General features: G+C 50.6%; 1 protein-coding gene across 1 annotated transcript; it reads right to left on the reverse strand.

Moving 5' to 3' along the window:
* Positions 1-564: 564 nt before the first annotated feature.
* On the reverse strand, positions 565-14203 carry TRAPPC3 (trafficking protein particle complex subunit 3). Its single transcript, XM_056122766.1, has 5 exons — positions 14045-14203; positions 3794-3891; positions 3455-3554; positions 1823-2005; positions 565-1399 (listed from the first exon to the last, which is right to left on the reverse strand). The coding sequence occupies exons 1-5, from the start codon at positions 14084-14086 to the stop codon at positions 1280-1282; spliced, it is 543 nt and encodes a 180-aa protein (XP_055978741.1). The 5' UTR covers positions 14087-14203; the 3' UTR covers positions 565-1279.
* Between the last annotated feature and the right edge of the window lie 6158 nt (positions 14204-20361).

Below are 20361 nucleotides of genomic sequence, written 5' to 3' on the forward strand. Positions count from 1 at the left end.
CCTGCTTTAAAGATTTTGCTACAGACAGAAGACCCCAAAATGATGCCCTAAGGCATCATTTGCCTTAGGTTGCCCTGACTCGGGTATGTGGGGAAAAATCATTGCTAGATCATACAATCAAGCAGTACCTAGAAACTAAGTTACTCATCTCACCCACTATTGCAGAAATCCCAGGGCTGAGATAAAGAAGAGAACACAGCAGGCTGGAGCTATAGTACAGTGGGTAGGGCGTTTGCCTTGCATGCGGCCAACCCAGGTTCAATCCCCGGCATCCCATATGGTCCTCCAACCATCACCAGGAGTGACCTCTATGCATCACAGGATGTGACCCAAAAAAAGGAAAAAAAAAATGAAGAAGAAAACACAGGTCAGAGAGATAGATAGTACAGAGAGTAGGTTTGCCTTGCATGTCACCAATCCCAGTTTGATCCTCGGCATCCCATACGGACCCCTGAGCACCACCAGGAGTGATCTCTAAGGACAGAGCCAGGAATGAGCCCTGAGCACCACTGGGTATTGTCCCCAAACCAATGGGAGGCAGAAAAAAAAAAAAGTAGGACACGATTGGGATTTCACTCAAGAATGTCTTTATTGAATAATTTGTAAGAAAAAGGATGGACCCTCTGTAAAAAGAGGAGATGTAGCCTCCAAACAGCAGGGAGGAACGGGCCCTGGGCGGCTTCCCAGAAGTCGGTGTTTCCCGCACGGCTGGCTTCCCTTTGCTGGCGAGCACTAGAATGTGTCATACTGCAGCTAGCAACTCCGCCCCGCCCCCGCAGCCTCTTCCCCTGGCCCGCAAGCCTGGATTCCTACCACCACTCACCAATGGCTCTATTTCTTCTTGTTTGACCTCACATACACAAAGCAGGTGCTCTCCAACTGAACCACAGCCCCGGCCCCTCCAACGCTTCCTGAAGTTCCAGTACCAGATGCACTAGGTTTGCATCTGGACGAGTTAAAACAGCCTTTGCTTTGGAAAATTCAAACAGGAATGTAAAATGGTTGGAGCTCTTTCTAGTCCAGCTGAGACGGATACAACCAGCCCTTCTGAAGGGAAAGGGAGCGAAGATTTCCCTCCTCGATCTGCAGTGGAGGGAGGTGGGGGGCAGGGTCAAGGAATTTTATCACAGTCTGCTCTTTATTAGCATGGAGAATGGAGACAAGGGTTGAAGAATATATAACATCCGAGTTAAGAGTCACTGAGTCTGGAGCACAGGCAGCATCGAGGCCCTCCGACTCCAGCAAGCACTCCTGCTGGCTACCCGGCGTCGGGGCATGGTCACTCCTCTCCAGCTGGGAGATTGTCCTCAATCCGTCTGATGAACCTCATCCGGATTTCTGTCACACCGTCTCCTTTCAGGGTGTCCTGGACAAACTTGGCCTCCACGGCCATCTGGACCTGGAGACAGTGGGACAATGAGGGAGCAGCTGCCTGGTCACCACTTCCAGGGTATCACTGTGATGGGTTATAATGGATTCATCCATACACGCTCCAAAGGGAGCCTAAGGTTCGGTTACAAGTTTGTAGGGTCAATGTTCCCTTCCCCAAATCCCAAGTAGAAATTCAGCAAAGAACCCTTACAAATGAAACTCTCAATCTGGAACACATGTCCCTAGGCTTTGGGGGCCGCCAGCATCACCCCCTAGCCTGGAAGAGAGAAACACCCCAAAGCATATCCTATATTCAGCAGCATCACCGTTTCAAGAAGCAAAGTGCAGGGGTGAGCGCAGGGTTTTTTTGTTACTCTCATACATTCACTTAAACACTCAACAAGCCCCAGCTCTATTTCAGGAGTCCCAGAAAGGAAAGTGCTGCACTCACCATCTCCAAGGCTCCCCGCAACACCCCACACAAGAGATTGGAATAAATAAGGGATGAGTGATTATCAGGAAGCTCCACAAAGTCCACCAAGGGGTTATTTTCCAAAATGAGGGAGAATTCGTCACCGGCTGGACTCCAATTGGTGATACTCGGAGTGATGCCCAAGTACATCTTGAAAGCCACCTGTCAGGGGACATACAAGAGCACTGTGGGAAGGGCAGGAGGGACAAGTTCAAGAGGGAAGGGAGATGGGATGTGAACGGCATGGGAGCAAAACTAAGGCCAATTTTCTAGACAGAACGCTGGAGCCTGCGGTAGGCCAGGTTCCAGAGAGAGGGAGAAGCGGCGGCATGGCAATCGGCCAGGCCCTGCTGCACGGCATAGCTGACGGGGCTGTCCAGAACAGCATCCAAGGTCAGGCCCCACCTCTGCCCCGTCTGCCTGCTGTCTGAGCTACCTAAGCCCCTCCTTTTTTGGGGGGGAGTGGGGCTTGATCGCAGCTAGTGGTGCTCAGGGGCTACACCTGGTATGGCGCTTGGGGACCAAGCAACTATGCAGTGCTGGGGTCAGCCCTTTGAACTCCCTCTCCAAACCCTGAACCCTTTTTTTGTTTTTTGCTTTCTGGATCACACCCGGCAATGCATAGAGGTTACTCCTAGCTCTGCACTCAGGTATTACTCCTGGCGGTGCTCGGGGGACCGTATGGAATGTGAGGGATCGTACCAGCCTCGTGCAAAGCAAACGCCCCGCCCTCTGTACTACTGCTCCAGCCCCACCCAGGAACCCTTCTGCTTAAAAGTAACCTCAAGTCACTACGGTTGGGTCACTGTGACGTCATACACCATCAGCCTCCCTCGGCTCTGGGAGCGGCCGGGAGACTCTACAACAGACAGAACCAACCTTTTCCGGCAACTGAGTCCACAGAGCTATAGACACTTAGTCATTTATTATTAATACAATAATATGTAACTCCAATACTGCTGAGAACAAAGTTACTTTAAGAACACTATATTAAGTGCATTCTTTTTATCTGAATACTCATGTCCACTACTTCATTTGCTAACAACAACCTCTAAAGAAAGTTATTTTCTTCATCTTAAAGATGAGGTAACTGGACATTTTAAAAATTGAAAGTAAGTTACCTAAAAACTAAGTACTAGAGGCAGAATTTGAAACCAGGATTATCTGAGTCGAAAGCCTCATATTATTTCTTTTCTCACCTGGGGATGGGGTGGTGGGTGGGTTCTGGGGGTCACACCTGGCAGTGGTCAAGGGACCATGCAGTGTTGGGTCCCAGGACTCCTGCATGTAAAGCAGGTGCACGAGCTCTCCCCAGTCCCAAACCCTGTGTTGCTGCCAAGCTACCCTGTGACATGATCACTGGGAAAAGCACCATCTGGTTTTGTTTTCATCAAAGTTTTAATCCACAGGCATGACCGCAACCACTGGTCCTTTTTCAATAATCTGTCCTGTCCCCAACCTATCAGGAAGGCTTCTCTGGCCCAAGCAGCTGCCTCACTAACTAGTCTCTGGAAAGTTAAGGACCTCCCGAAAGGGAGAGGGAGAGTGATGAGCAGAAGTCCTTGATGACAATCCTTTAGCATAACCCAGGGCCCCTGAACAACGAGTGACCTTGGCGATGACATCTGCCGTTTCCCGAAAGTCATGGCACCTCCCAACATTCGACCGTGCCAAGAAATCTTCAATCAGTCGAACTCCAATGTTATAGCCCCTGCGAAGGAAAAGAGAGCAGCCTAGTGAGGCCTGAGCATCTGTGTCTGAACGTGAGGCTCCTGGAGGGAGAGGGAAAATGGGGATAATCCCAGAACATCCCAGTGAAATGGGGGCGAACAGTCTGAGAGAAACGGGGGTTGAATAAGCATGAGGAGTCTGTGCTGGAAACCACTGAACTATGAAGATTCCAGGTATGAGGAAGCCCCTCCTGATCGCTCTCCCAGAGATGTCACTCACATTTTGTCCAGTTGTTTATTCACGTCTTCATCATTCTCATAGTCCTTGCACAGCTGGGTGACCAGAGCCCCATAGGTCAAGGTGAACAGCTCAGAGCTCTGCAAGAGAATCCAAAGGGAGTCAGAGCTGAGCAGCGAGAAAGAGAAAGCGGCCTGGGACAGGGATGGCCTCGAGGCAACGCTCAGGGTCTGCAGAAGACAACCTGTGCCTGGCGCGAGAGTCCAGCGTGCCCCTTACCACTGCCGGCACACCACGTGCTGAGCACTCACTGCCCACACCCCACGGGCTTCTACCAACCACAGAATCTGGGAGCAGGAGTCAGTCACCAGATATTGTGGAAGAGAGACCCAAAGTGGGCAAGACACAAACGGGCAAGAGCATGCCCCATCCCACCCCCAGGCGTTAGGGTAGTGGAGTGTCCTGAGCAAGTATTCAAGTTCACTCCTAAGACGCCCCACGAAGAGCAACAGGAACAGCCCCTCACCCTCTACAGGGAAAGAAGTCCCTGCTAAGCCCAGTGCAGATGATAAACCCTTTCCTCAGTCATCAGCCTGGTTAGCTCATGGTCCTGTTTATCAGAGCTAAAGGATTCCAGGGAAGAGGGAGATTCTGAAAAACATACCATCTTTTATGTAACCAGGCTGGTTCCCGTTGCAACCAGTTAAATCCCAGAAACACTCTAATTTTTTTTTTTTTGCTTTTTAGGTCACACTCAGCGATGTCTAGGGGTTGCTCCTGGCTCTGCACTCAGGAATTACTCCTGGAGGTGCTCAGGGGACATATGGGATGCCAAACCAGGTCAGCTGCATGCAAGGCAAATGTCCTAGACACTGACTATCGTTCTGGCCCCTATCACACAAACTCTTGCTCAGAATCCTGACACCCTCCTACCACGAACAGATATGAAAGAGAACAGGAAGTCAAATACCAAGACTCCAGATGAAAGCAGTGCAGGGGAAGCATTATTAAAGATATCAGGGGCTGGAGAGATAGCACAGCAGGTAGGGCGTTTGCCTTGCACGCGGCCGACCCAGGTTCGATTCCCAGCATCCCACATGGTCCCCTGAGCACCGCCAGGAGTAACTCCTGAGTGCAGAACCAGGAATAACCCCTGTGCATCGCCAGGTGTGACCCAAAAAGCAAAAATAAATAAATAAATGATGTCAACAGCACACTGGGACTCACAGACTCACAAGGAAAGAAAGGCTCACAAGGAAAGAAAGGTGGAGAGAGAGTACAGCAGGCAGGGCACTAGCCTTGAATGCAGATGACCCAGGTTCAATCCTAGGCATCCCTCAGATTCTCAAGCCCCACCAGGAGTAAGCCCTGAATACTGCCTCAACCCCCCCCCCCAAAAAAAACAAAAGCCAAAAGTCAAAAGACTGCCATCCCTGCTCATGGGGAAGCCAAGCCCAGCAGACGTGGAGCAAAGGATCTGTCTTCAGATTTCTGGACAGCCCTGAAAAAAATTGTGTGGGGGAGAAAAAAACAAACGTGTGTTTTTGTTTGGTTTTGGGTCGTATCCGCTGTGCGCTCAGGGATCACTCTTGGCAGGGTTTGGGGAACTGTATTAGATGCCAGGGATCGAACCCAGGTCAGCCTGGCACAAGGCAAGCACTCAACCTGATGTACTATCTTGCAGCTGGATCCCTTCACTTCATTTTCTACCCCCACAACTCTGTGAAGCAGAAAGGCAGGGAATAAACCCCCCTTTAACCATAAGGCAACTAGGCCAATGATTAAGTAATCTGCCCAAGGACAAAGCTTGTTATCGACAAAAGTGATTTTGGGGAACTGAAATAGAGTTTCTGTGTCAATGGTCATTTGATCCACTGTTACCCACAACTGCAATATTAATAAGTCCTCGTAAAAGCAAGCAAATAAACATCTCAGCTGCACTGGGGAGTCATAAAGAATCAGTTTTGGAATCAGGAAGCTTTTTGAACTCAACTAAAACAGTCAGATCAGGTGTCTCCAAGAAACCATTTACCAAATACAGCAATTAGGGGAAGCTATTAAGGGGAGAAGGCTTTCTTAGTAAAATTAAGGACTGGCACCAGAATGGCTTGGGCATGAATGGATGGAGACAATCCAGCAGTTACCAGTCCGTAGACTTGGCACCACTGCATTAAATCAGGAGCTCTTTCCTTCCATTATTCATGAGCCCTAGGATAGACTCAAAGAACCTGCCCCCTGCCACCCCCATGATGCTAAGTTGACCCGTATGCCATGATACTGTTACACATGCAGTGCACACAGGTAAGAAAAATCTGGGTCCTGGGTCTGGAAGTACAGTACAGTGGGTAGGGCTCTTGCATTGCAAGTGGCCGATCCACGTTCATTCCTCAGCACCACATATGGTCAGCCAAGCCCCACCTGGAATGATCCCTGAGCACTCAGCCAAAAGTATCCTAATCATGCCAGGTATGGCTCAGAAAACATATATATATATAATGTATTTTATATATATAATATCTACAACCCAGTGGGGTTGGGTTATAGAAAAAAAATCATTCAAAGTTTACTATGTACAAGGACTACCTAATAGGAGACAGGTGATAAACATATGATAATAAGTTATATAAAGAAAAATAAAGCATACACAATAAAACACGTATAAAGAAAAATAAATAGGAGCCGGAGTGGTAGTACAGTGGGGAAGGGCATTTGCCTTGCATGCGGCCGACCCGGGTTCGATTCCCAGCATCCCATATGGTCCCCCAAGCACTGCCAGGAGAAATTCCTGAGTGCAGAGCCAGGAGTGATCCCTGAGCATCGCTGGGTGTGACCCAAAAATAAAAAAAAAAAGAAAAAGAAATATAAAAGGTAAAGAGATGGCATAGGGGGTTAGGGCACATGCTTTTCCTGTGGCTGAACTTGGTTCAATCCCTGGCATCCCACGGTCCTCCAACCATTGCTGGGCACAGTCCTGGTAGCTCCAGAGTGCCATTAGATTGGCACCCGGTGATCTTGGTCACTGAAGGCCTCGAGCAGTATGTGGACTCTGGCGCTGGCATTGAACTCTGGCCTTCTTGGCTGAGAATCGCAGGAAGGGGCCCCTGAGCACCTTGTGGGAGGTCCCTAGACATTAAGACATACATATAGGTATAGACATCAACCTTAATGCCTTTGTGTGTGTGTGTGTGTGTGTGTGTGTGTGTGTGTGTGTGTGTGTGTGGAGAGGAGAGCCAAATAACCAAACAAAAACATCACTTTTGTTCACTTTAAAAGGGGACATCCCAGCAGTACTAGGAGCCACCAGGAGGCCTGTGTGTGCCAGGCCCTCATTTCAGTACCATGGACTATTTCCTCAATCCAGGAGGGAGAATTTTATAAAGGGGAACTTGGGCCTCACATGCAAGGCAAGCACTCGACCTCTAATTCTCCATCTCGATGTGCCAGGTACTAGCTGTGAGATTTAGGTTAAGTCACTTCACTTCACTAAATCTCAGTGCCCTCACACAAAACACAACTACCAGTAAAATCTGTCGAGCCAATCGCAACATTACTCAAGGCTTTCTCACAGACCAAGAAACCATAGGAGTGGCGCACACCAGCAGAGCCAATGTGCTGCTCGAGTCCTTGTCAGGCACAGCCTCACAGAGAAGTTCAGACGAGCTGTCCACTTTGTCACAGCACCATGTCCAGTCCAGACAAGGTACACCGCACCTCACAACTTCCTGGCTTTTCAATTAGAGAGGGCCCCGGGGCCAGAGAGACAGAGTAATAGGTAAGGGACTGGCCTTGCTCTTGGTGCCTGATCCCTGCAGGAATGACCCCTCGGTGAAGAGCCAGGAGTAAGCCCGAGCACTGCCAGACAATCCATCAATCAGTGCCACAGGCAAAACATGAACCAGTCTGAAGGGGGCCGACCTTTGCAGCTAATGCTCCACACAGCTTCTGTTAACGCATGTTCTCTAGTGTAACTGCCCCCAGCAGCTGCGGGTGGAAGGCTGCTAACAGCGCTGAGCCTTCGACTGCCTGCTGGGCTCATTCACGGAGACCTAGTGCTGCGACTAAAGCAGAAACTCCCCCCTGAGCCCTGTAGAACACAGCTTCTAGGGTTGGTTAGATTACGGGGACAGAACACAGTTGTACAGCCTGTTTGTCATGGGATCCAAGAGTCAAACACTGGAGGCCAGACAATACAGCTAGTAATACGCTCATGAGCCTAGGTTCGATCCCCAGCACCCCATACGGTCCCCGGGGCATCACCAGAAGTAATTCCTGAGCACTGCCAGAAGTAATTCCTGAGCATCACAGGGTGTGGCCCAAAACCAGAGCAAAAGCAAAAAAAAAAAAAAAAGACTATAAAGATATACTTCCACTGCTAGCTTCACACTGTATTACCTCAATTTAACCTCAACAATCAATGGCATACATCTATCAGTGCCTTTTTGTGGGGAGAAGGGGGCAGTCCCAGCATTTCGAGTCAGCTAGACAGTGCCAGGGATCAACTCTAAGGTCTCTCACTTGTAAGGCATGTGCTCATTTATTTGAACCACATTCCTGCCCACCCCACTCCCCACCACTATCTTTCAGAATTTCTTTTTTTTTTGTTAGTTTGTTTTGGAGCCACACCCAACGGTGATCAGGTTTTTAGTTTTTAGGGCTCCCGGCTCTTAGCTCAGGGGACCATTAGTGATGCTGGGGGATGAAACCTGGGTCGACCACATGCAGGGCAAGCACCTGGCCCTTAATTTATTTTCTTAAAGATGGTGAAACCTGGGACCAGAGAGATAGTGCAGGAGGTAAGGAGCATGACTTGCATAAGGCTGGCCTGGTTCAAACCCCAGCACCACAAGGTGCCCTCAGCATCAATGGAGGACCTCGGATCTTTTCCAGGTGTGGCCCTGGAGGCCCCTGAGCACCCCAGGCTGACCCTGGCTTTACAGGGTCTTTAGAGCACCCCCCCCCCTGCCTGGTTGGTTAAATATTACCAGGAGTGGCCCCTAGCCGCCTGAGCACAGCAAGGGAAGCTTACCCACAAGAAAAGATGATGAAACTGGGCAAGAGATGGCTCAAGGTCTGGAGAACTTATTTCGCATGCACGTGCCCCAGACTCCATCCCAGCACCACATGCTCCGCCAGCCTTGCCCCCACCCACAAGCACCGTCAGGAGAAGACCCTGAGCATCACTGGATGTGACTAATTCCCCCCAAAAACTGATAAGGGCCAGATTGTGTAGCAGGTAGGGCATTTGCCTTGCATGCGGCCAATCTGGGTTTGATCCCCGGGACCCCATTATTTTTCCCTGAACCCGCCAGGAATGATTCCCTGAGGCAGAGTCAGGAGTAAAATCTGAGCACCCTGGGTGTAACCCAAAATCCCCCCAAAATAAATAATAAATTGCCTAGATGCTAGGAATGGTTAAGTGAACAAAATAAACCCTTGCTGTGTTGGGGTTTTCATATTCACAAGGAAGACTGAAAAATAAAAAGGAATGATGCCATTTATAATGAAATATTTGATGCCATTTATAATGAAATATTTAGGGCCACGGTGATAGTTCACAGGGCTTTGCATGCTAGAAGCCTGGGCTCAATCCCCTGCATCACATGGTTCCGTAAGGACCAGCAAAGATGACCCCTGAGTAATTCATTAGAAGTAGCCCTGGACACTTCTTGGGTGTGGCCAAATAAATAAAATATAATGAAATATTTAAGTGAAAAAGTACTATGGAGAAAAGTAGGGGCCGGAGCAACAGTACAGCTGGTAGAGCACTTGCCTTGCACCCGGTTGTCCTGGGTTCAATCTCCAGCAGCCCCTAAAGTCCCCTAAGCCCACCAGGAGTGATCGCTGAGCACAGAGTCAGGAGTAAGCCCTGAGTATTGCAGATTGTGGCCCAATAACAAAAAAAAAAGAGAGAGAGAGAAAGGAAAAATAAGCGTCAAATAAAAAGGTAAGAGACTAGCCAGGTAATTAGGCACCTCAAAGGAGGGCACGTCTGAGCAACTGTGTGAGTAACTAGGAGATTCTGTGGGAAGGACAACACTTGGGCAGAGAGCAGCAGGTAGCACCAGTGCCACCCTGACTCCCTCGCCTCACCACAGCTGAGTGGGTGCTGCTGTTTAGGTCAGGAACCTGCAGGTTCCTGACAAAGTGATATTCAAGATACTGAGGCTAGAGCAACACTACAATAGGTAGGGTATTTGCTTCACATGTGGTCGACCTGGGTTCAATCCCCAGCAACCCATAAGGTCCCTGAAGCACAGCCTGGAGTAATTCCTGAGTGCAGCACCAAGAGTAACCCCTGAGCACTACTGGGTGTGGCTTAAAAACAAGATTCCAATACTGATCTCAAATTTTTTCTTTTTTTTTTTTTTTTTTTTTGCTTTTGGGTCACACCCGGGGATGCTCAGGGATTACTCCCGACCCTGCACTCAGGTATTGATTGCTCCTGGTGGAGCTCAATAAACCCTTGCTGTGTTGGGGTTTTCATATTCACAAGGAAGACTGAAAAATAAAAAGGAATGATGCCATTTATAATGAAATATTTGATGCCATTTATAATGAAATATTTAGGGCCACGGTGATAGTTCACAGGGCTTTGCATGCTAGAAGCCTGGGCTCAATCCCCTGCATCACATGGTTCCGTAAGGACCATATGGAATGCTGGGGAAGAAACCCAGTTTGGCCACATGCAAGGCGAACGCCCAAACTGCTGTGCTATTGCACCAGCCCCTTGATCTCAAATTTTTTATTTATTTATTTTAAACTTTCTCCTGCCCCCGCGCCTGGCTGTCCTCACTGGGGCCCTTGGAGGGGAGCGGGTTGAGCTTTCCTCCCCGTCCCGACCAGGGCTCCGGCAGCCAAAGACCTCCAGGACCAGCCACCACCATGCTGAGACCACTCTCCGCACACCTGACGGTACGGGCAGAGGAACAAAGGCAAGCGGGACCCAGGGCCGAGATCTCCAAGTCTACTCGGATCGGAGCTGAGCATCCTCCACCCAGATCCTCCAAATTCCAGTAGGCGGGAGTCACACCCACCAACTGGCCCCCTGGCACCGTGTAATCCCATCAACGGCCAAGACTCAGAGACTATAAAAACCAGCTCCCAGAACCACGTGGCCGCATTTGCGGCTGCGCGACATCTTATTATCTCATTCCTACCTTGGACAAACTGGCAGGCTACCGAATGTAACCTGCCCACACAGCAGAGTCTGGCAAACTCCCCGTGGCGTACCCAATATGCCAAATACCAGTAACAATGATGGGTCTCATTCTCCTAAAGAGCCTTGAATATAATCTCAGGGCTAGGATGAAGGAGACGTTACTAGGGCCTGCTTGAGGCAATCGACGAATAACAGGATGGTCGTGATCGTGATTCGTGATTTTAAACTTTTAAAAAATGTCCAAACTTGGGGCCAGAGAGATAGTATAGGGGTTAGAACGCCTGCCTTGCTGACACTTCAGAGATTCCCCAGAGCTTCATCAGAGTGACCCCAGAGTGCAGAGCCAGATGTAAGCCCTGAGTACTGCCCTGTGTGGTCCAAAGACAAAGAAATAAAAAAAAGTAAAAAAAAACAAAAAAACAAAAAAAAAACCCACAAAGGTAGAAAACTCAAAAAGAAAATAAAAAGTACAGAAAATATGAAAACTCAGCAGGAAACCCTCTCCCGAACTTAGGGAAAGAAGGAGGAAGCAAAAGATTTGCCATGCCCCATTTTTAGAGTATTCTCATTTGCAGGTAGAAGCACTGTTCCCATTTACAGAGAAGAAAACTGAGTCAGTTGAGTGGACAGAATTCCAACCAAAGTCCATGCTTTTCCCTTTACATGACACTGTTTCCTATAAAAAGTCTCTTTTTCTTTTAATTCTTTTAATTTCATATTATGCTGTCCAAAATACGAGTATTTTTAAGAGTACACACCCAGTGGTGCTCAGCAGCTAGTCCCAGAATAGAGCTTGGGAGACCATTCAATGCGGGGGATGGAGCCCAGGCCTCTATCATGTGAAGCACACACTCCAGCCCACTGAGCAATTTCTCTAACTTCCAAACCAGGAATTTTGTGTTGTGTTGTTTTGATTTGGGGGCCACACTTGATGGTGCCTAGGAGTGTCCCCATACAGTGCTCAAAGGATCAAATGTGGTTTGAAACAGGGTCTGTAGGATGCAAGGGAAGAGTCTTAACCCCTGCAATATCACAACAATCCCCCAAACAGGAATTCTTTGTATGTTTGGGTTTGGGGCCACACCCTGTGATGCTCAGCCCTTACTCCTGGCTCTGAACCCAGGGATCACTCCTGGTGGGGCTCAGGACAATATTGGACAGCCAGGAGAAGACGTCAGTTGGCTATGTGTAAGGCGAGGGCCCTATCCACTGTACCATTGTTCTGGCTCCCCCCAAAATAAAGAAATTCTTTTTCTTTTTTTTTGGTTTTGGGCCACAAACAACTCTGAATTGCTCAGAGTTTACTCCTGACTCTACCACACTCAAGAATTACTCCTGGCGGAGCTGAAGCAATAGCACAGTGGGTAGGGAGTTTGCTTTGCACGCGGCCGGCCAGGGTTCGATTCCCAGCATCCCATATGGTCCCCCGAGCACCGCCAGGAGTGATTCCTGAGTGCAAAGCCAGGAGCAACCCCTGAGCATCGCCGGGTGTGACCCAAAAAGAAAAAAAAAATTACTCCTGGCAGTACTAGAGGGACTATAGGGAATGTTGGGGATCGAACCCAGAACCTAGTTCTGCCATGTGCAAGGCAGACACTCTACCAGCTATAATACTGCTCCAGCCCCCAAAACAGGAATTCTTTTTTTTAAAACAATATATTTACTTATTTATTTTTTGCTTTTTGGGTCACACCTGGCAATGCACAGGGGTTCTTCCTGGTTATGCACTCAGAAATTACCCCTGGTGGTGCTCAAGGGACCATATGGGATGCTGGGAATCGAACCCGGGTCGGCCAAGGCAAACACTCTACCCGCTGTGCTATTGCTCCAGCCCTCAAAACAGAAATTCTTAAAAGCTGTACCATAGAATATTGACAAGGAGAACACAAGTCCCTCCCCTATCATCCCCCGCCCGCAAATATTATAAGTAAATATCTGTGTATATGTTAATCTATTTCCTGTTTCTGGGGAGATGAGTCATAGCTACCATCAGCTTCTTAAAATGGGTCTGAGAAAAAAAATGTCCTACTCAAATGTTCCAGGGACTCCTGCAGTCCATTTTTGGGTTGTTGTTTTTTTTTTTTTTGGTCCTGGCTCTCCACTCAGGAATTACTCCTGGTGGTGCTCTGGAGACTATATGGGATGCCAGGGAAAAACTGAATGACGGAACGCAAGGAAAGTGCCCTACCGGCTGTACTATCTTTTCCCTCAAATACACACATACACACACACACACACACACACGAAATAGTAATTCTGGTGGCTGTTTCTAGTTTAGGAGGCAAAGATGTAAGGAAATTTTAATCCTTCCCTCTGAGGCCAAATGTCACTATTCCCATGGGTCCTGGGCTCTCTCCTTGGATACTCAGTTTGAAGTGTCAATTCAAAGACAGCAGGGGTAATTCTGGAAGAAGGCAGAGAGTGTGCAAAAAGAAAAAAAACGCCAACAAGTCCCCTTCCTTTGGAGGAAAGAAAAACGGCGCCCACCTCCCTTTCCAGTTCCTGCATTACCTGCAGCAAAACTTCACGGGGCCCTCTTGAGGTTCCTCTATTCCCCAAAGCAGGCCAAGAGCCCCGCTTCCTGCCCACTGGGGTCCCCCTGTTCCTCCAGCCCCAAATTCCTTTCTGCAAGTGCAGGATCTGCGCAGCGCGGCAGGGTAGCGGGGAGAGGGAACCCGGCCCAGGAGCCACGGGCAGCACCAGCTCCGGAGAGGGAGGCCTGGGTTAAAATGCCAAGTCTTCCCTCGCTGTAAGCCGGGCTAATTCCTGTAACTTCTCTGGGCTGAAAAATGGCGAGAGCCTCATCCACCTGCGCGAGCGGCGGGCGGAATTAGATGCCGAACGGGAAAGTGCTCGGCCGGGGGCGAGCGCAGTACTGTTACTGCCGTCGTGGTTGTTGGGGGAGGACAGCTGCACTCAGGCCTCCGAGGAGGGTCTGGGCGCCGACTCCAGCGCCCCCTCCCCCAAACGTCAGCCTCGGGCTGCGGAGTGGGTCTCTCGGCTCCCGACGAGCAGCCGCTTCCCACCCTGCGGACCCAGCCCGTCCCCGAAAGGGTCCCCGTCCCGACCGCGCCGCGCGCCGGGCCCCTTCCCCAGTGCGTCTCCCTTCCGCCGAGGCCACCCGCTCGAGTTACCATTTTCTTGCTCTCGGTGCCGCGGTTCGCCTGCCTCGACATGATGACCGTCGCCCCACCCCGCCTCGCCGCAGGCCCACTCGGCGACACCTTCCGACACCTCCAGTCCCAGTGGCGGCCCCTCGGCTGGAGGGATCAACCGGCACGGACTCACCGCGCCTGCGCGACCTGCCGCGGAGCCCCACGGGATTCGTAGTCCCGACGACGGGCGATTCCCGCCCCATAAACGTCGGACTACAACACCCAATAGCCCCGCTGACAGCGCCGCCCCTTGGCGTACCCGGACTACAACTCCCGGAGTGCTCCGCGCAGCGCGTTGGGATTGGACTCGCGCTCTGGCCGCGGGGTGGCGTCCGCGGCTTGCCGGTGGTGCTGTGTGCTCCGCGGTCTCCCCACATCCCCCGCCCCACCCGCCTCTCCGCCACCCCGCCACCCCGCCTCCGACTCCCCAGTCAGAGGTTCTCTGCAAATTTCTCTCGTTGGGTTTGGTCATGGAAAGTCCCTCCTTCGAACTAGCTTCTTCCGCTGTTGCTGCAATTCAGAACCAGCAGCTCCCAGGATGACCTAGAAAATTCGCAAGGATTCTCACAGATTGTGGGGTTTTTTTTTTTTTTGGGTGGGGGGGGGGTCACACCCGGCAATGCACAGGGGTTACTCCTGGCTCATGCACTCAGGAATTACTCCTAGTGGTGCTCGGGGGACCATATGGGATGCTGGGAATCGAACCCGAGTTGGCCGCATGCAACGCAAACGCCTTACTCGCTGTGCTATTGCTCCAGCCCCTCAGATTGGTTTTTTTTACTTAGCACTGTTCTTAGCACTGTCCTCCCGTTTTTCGTTGATTTGCTCCAGCGGTCCCAGTCACGTCTCCATCGTGAGATTTGTTGTTATTGTGTTTGGTATATTGAATATGTCTCGGGTAGCTTGCCAGGCTTTGCTGTTCGGGCGAGATACTCTCAGTAGCTTGCCGGGCTCTCCGAGAGGGGTGGTGGAATCGAACCCAGTTCAGCCAGCCAGCTGTGCACAAGGCAAACGCCCTACCGCTGTGCTATCACTCCACAAAAATATTTAACGATCAGGCCTGAGCGAGATAGTACGGCAGCTAGGATGTTTGTCTCGCAAGCCGCCAACTCGGGTTCCACACCCGGAGCCCCACCAGGAGCTATCCCTGAGCACTGCAAGGTGTTGGGCCCAAAACAGACAAAAAATGTCATAACTACCTGGGGCCAAAGACGTACTGCAGTGGGGAGGGAGCTTGCCTTGCTTGCGACAGACCCCAGGTTCGATCCCTCTTATCCCATCCCATAGGGTCTCCCCCAGGCAGCCCAGGAGCAGACCCTGAGTACCGCACCTCTGGGTGTGGCCCCAACACAAAACTATACACACACACACACACACACACACGTATGCACATATAGTTGTGTTCATTTAATGACCATCTACTATGTGTCAAGCCTTTCTGACCCTTCAAACTGCAAACTGCCATTTATTCCCAAATCCCATATATACATAACCAGCAAGTCAGCACATGCCTCCTGCCACTGTGGCCTCATGAGGGAATAGTCAGTATGTTAGATCAAATTAAGGTCACTTTCTCCTCCCCTCTGCCTCTGGAACTACACTGTGTGGTTCCCAGAAAAAGAAAGATTCCCCAGCGTTGGTGGCAGCCAGTCATGAGTTTAATTCCAGCTTTGCCATTTTAGGCAAGTTGCTGGACTTCTCTCAGTTGTTGTGAAGAATAGCGAGACACATGTGCAGGGCACTTGGGCACAAAGTAAATATGTTCCCCCTTTCTTTCAGCCCTGCTCTAAAGAACAGATCCTGGCCCAGAGAGACAGTACAGTGAGTAGGGCGCTAGCAACCAACCAGGGTTTGATCCCTGGCACTCCACATGGTTCCCAGAGTATACTGCCAAGCACAGAGCCACAAGTAAGACCTGACTACAGCCAAGAGTGCCCCACCACCCACAAAAATAAAAAGCAAAGTCCATCCAACAATCCCAGAAACACCAACGGGAGGGAGAGGGAGGGGGCAGGGGTGTGTGCTGACCACAGCCTTGACCATCAACTAAAAGATGTCTCAGGTGGGAGAAATAGTACGGTGAGTAAAGTGCTTGTCTTACATGCAGCCAGCCCTGGTCCAATCCCCTGCATCCCATATGGTCCCCTGAGTACCGCCGGGAGTGATTCCTGAATGCAGAGCCAGGAGTAAGCCCTGAGTATAGCCAGGTGCGCCCACAGCCCTGGCCAAAAAAAAAAAAAAGAAGAAGAAGAAGAAGAAAAAGAAGTCTCAGTGCCCCTGACCATTGCCATGATTCACAATTTTATATCCTGCTAGTTCCATGCAAGATGGTCAACACTGAGGAGGCTGGGCTGGGAGTCCCCAAGTCCCTGCTCCTCACTTAGGCCAGGCAGCCTGACCCTGTGGTAACTGCATTCTAGCACCCAAATTCACCATGACAACTAGCCTGTCCAGCCATGAGCAGGCCAGACTGAAGACTGCTGCTTGGGTTGCAAGCCAGCGCCCCCCAAATCTCCAGTCTGTCCCTTTAGGTGCAGGACCAATCATTATACCCTTCTCTTTGTGGCATAAACATTTGGGGGCCTTCCTTCAAGAAGTCCTGAACTAGCCTTTGAACTACCTGTGTTAGTGCCTTCGCAGAGGATTCTGGGAGGAACATGATAGATTGGGGTGGAGGTGTGGGAGGAAAGCAGGGGTGGGCAAGCCCCCGGTGACCAGCACAGGCAGAGAAGAGCCTCTAGCGTTCCCAGGAGAGAGGACAGCTGAGGTGAGAGCTGCAGTTGGCTGGCCTGTCTGTCGGTCTGGGCTCCTCCCTGCCCTTGGCTGCCCACAGAAACCTGAGTCACAGTCATGGCCAGCCATAGACCCCACCCAGCCTGCTCTGAAGCCGGAGACTGAAGGCAGAGCCTCTCCTGCCTCACCCTATGGGCTGCTTCCTCTCTGCCTGGGATCCCTCTGTGGGACGTCTTTTCCTTTAGGGCTCCTCCTCCAAACACTGTGACATTAATTTTGAACTGAAGGGGGCTCGGGGGTGGGGTATGTATGTTCCATCTCAACTTGAGCTACAGGTTCCCTCTCTATGTCATTCTGGGCTGGAGGAGGGCACAGGAGTTAGACACAGACCTTGCTCCTGGTACCATGTGGCAGCCTGAACACCACGTGTAGCCCTGGAGGCACTCACACTCCCCATTCCTTCAGTATCACCCCAAAAGCACCTTGTGTGTCCCTGGTGGTCCCCAGCACACAGGTTGGTCAAGTATCACCAGATAACAGCAGGTGCCCTTGGGCCATACCGAGAACTGCTTGAAAGGGTCCTCCTGGCCCAGAGAAAACCTTAGACCATGCTCCAAGCCCTCTCACCATAGTTCCCATTATCCCCAAATTCCAGTCCCTTCTTCCACCTCTGGAGGCAGGATAGTGAGAACAACAGGCTGCCCCTCCCTATTCTCATCTCTTCCAAAGAAAGGATGCAGCAGGGGAATGCAGATGGTGCAAACAGGGCACCAGGCTTTGCTTGCAGGAGACCTGGGTTCAGGTTCAATGCCAGGTACCACACATTCTGTTCCCGCCAAGCATCCTAAGAATGAACCCTGAAGATTACTGGGTATGTAATGCAAACCTAAAAAAGAGTGAAACTGGGACAGCTCCCCATTCCTAGCATAGATGAGGGTCCTCTCTCAGGAACCCGGAGAGTCTGACTCTGACCCTCTCATTCCAGTTCCTGTTTGTCCCACTCCCAGGGATCTATATGGAGGGCAGCATTGCTGCAGCTGGTACTACCAGCCCTTGCAGAAACCCTCAGTCCAGCCCCAGGAAATAGTCTCCCCAGGATAGCCCAGTTAAGCTTGAGGGCCTCTGAGCTTGCAGTGCCTGGGGGGGTAGACTGAAAGTGAGAATCTGCTGTGTGGTTTTCCCTGGTGTCTGGTGAGGAGGCCCCTCCTACTTCCTACTCCTTGGGTGTGGAGGCCAGCAGGGCCTTGGTCAGGATTCAGATCTCTGTGTCAGATCTCCCATTGGTTTCCTCCACCTTTCCAGCAGATCCCTCTTGGCGCCAGCCCACCAACTGGAGAGGTTGTGAAGGTTCCTGAGTGCACCCTTCTTGGAAAGGGTCAAAAAGGGGACACGTACTGCTCCTTAGGCCCCGCCGGGCCTTGTGGTGAGACTAACGGCTTTTTCAGGCCCATTTCCGCCTGGGGGGCGGGGACTGTCCTGAGCAGGAGAGCAGAGGGGAGGCAACAGCCCTAGTGCCTGTCATTTCATTGATTCTGGGCATCTTGGGGGGGCTTCAGCCCAACTTTGTAGGTGTCCACTTGATCCTTTCCTTGATGTCTAATCTTTGAGGGACTATGTGAAGTCTCCAGGCACTGTCATACTCTCCTCCAAGACACACATACGTTAAAGCCTCTTCGTTGCTGCTGCCAGGATCTGACTGGGATCCCTTCACTCCCTCACAGAGACTCAGTAGGCCTAAAAGCTCTGCAGAAATATACTGGGTCAAGTTGCCAGAGCCATAGTACACTGGGTAGGGCACTTGCCTTGCATGTGGCTGACCTGGGTTCTATCACCAGCAATCCATGAGGTTCCCTGAGTCAACCAGGAATGATTGATCCCTGAGTGCAGAGCCAGGGTGAGAGCCACTGGGTGTAGCCCCAACAGCAAAACACAAAAACAAAAACATCCTAGGGACCAGAGAGAGAGCACAGTGGCTAGGACATTTGACTTACGGCTGACCCAGGTTTGATCCTCAACATCCATTTTGTCCCCCGAGCACTGCCAGGAATGATCCTGAGTGCAGAACCAGAAGTAACTCCTGACCATCGCCAGATGTGACCCTAAAACAAAAACAATCCTAGGTCGAGAAAACTTTTCGTCAAACTGCCTAACTCATATGTTGCCAGGGAGATCAGATGCTGCCACCCACCCTCAGTCTAGGAAGGAGTCCTTAACTTTGGCATCATTTGCATTTGGGTCTGAGGAAACTGTTCCAGGGTCATAGATTGTTCATTGCAGGATGTTAAACAGATGTAGAATCTCAGCACTGGACACTATTAATACTCTAAATTTGTCCATCAAAGTGCCTTTATTAGTATCAGACAGCAACTATGGGGGCAAAATTGCCTCTGGTTAGACTGGGGAAATGGTGCAAAGGTCTGGAGAAATACTTCATATGTGGGAGTTCTAAGTTTGATCCCCAGCACACATACACCACTGGCTGTGGGCCCCCAAACTCAAACAACAACAACAACAACAAAATCCTCCCTCTGACTGAGAACCACTAATGTGCCACATACCACATACTGACTTCTGAGAGAGACATCAGATTTCCTAACCCTCCTGAAGAACCTTCACTATGGCCTAGATCTTAAGTCTTTCCCAAAGTGGGTGATATACACCCAGTGAGCAGTGGATGTCCATGTGGGTAGTAGTAACCTCATGTGCAAGTTGGGGTTGGGGTGCTTTCTGTTTGTTCACTTAAAGAAAGTGGATTTCTTGGGTCCAGATAGTACATCAGATAAGGTGCTTGCCTTGCATGAGGCTGACCCAAGTTTGATCCGTGCATCCCATTTGGATCCCTGGGTACAGATCCAAGTGTAAACCCTGAGCATTGCCGAGTGTGGCGCCCTTAAGCAAAAAGAAAAAGAAGAAGATAGATTTTCAAGGGGACACTGAGCAATCTTTTTTCTCCCAAGAAGCAGGCGGTACACCAAGTTTGAGAAACCCTGGTCAAGATCATAATACCGGGGCTGGGGCAATCGCACAGTGGGTAGTGCCTTTGCCTTGCACGTGGTCAACCCGAGTTCAGTCCCTGGCATCCCATATGGTCCCCCAAGAACCGACAAGAGTAATTCCTGAGTGCAGAGCCAGGAGTAACCCCTGAGCATTGCTGGGTGTGACCCAAAAAGCTAAACAAACAAACAAAAACAAAACAAAAAAACGATCATGATACCAGCTTGAGGCATCAAATCCTTCTACACTGGTTCTCCTTAGCCCAACTTTTTCTCCTTTAGCCACCATTGTAGGAGAGACAAGCAGCTCGCTAGCTCAGTCTTTCCATCTCTGTCTTTGTTCCTGCTTTCTCAGTATCGAGGGTGAGGACGGGTGAGGTTCTGCCCTTGGACCTCTGTTCGTGAACTCTCCTGATTCTAATCCCTGCTTGACTGAGAGAGGGTGGCTTCAGCTCTTGAGGATGGAGGCCCTGAGCCCTCTGACCTCACAAAGGACAACCCTAGTCCCCAATATCCACATGGCCCTGTATTTTGACGATGGGATGGCTGGCGACAAAGCCGCTCCTCCTC

The sequence above is a fragment of the Sorex fumeus genome, unplaced genomic scaffold (genome assembly GCF_029834395.1).
Source record: "Sorex fumeus unplaced genomic scaffold, SorFum_2.1 ptg000047l, whole genome shotgun sequence".
NCBI lineage: Eukaryota > Metazoa > Chordata > Mammalia > Eulipotyphla > Soricidae > Sorex > Sorex fumeus.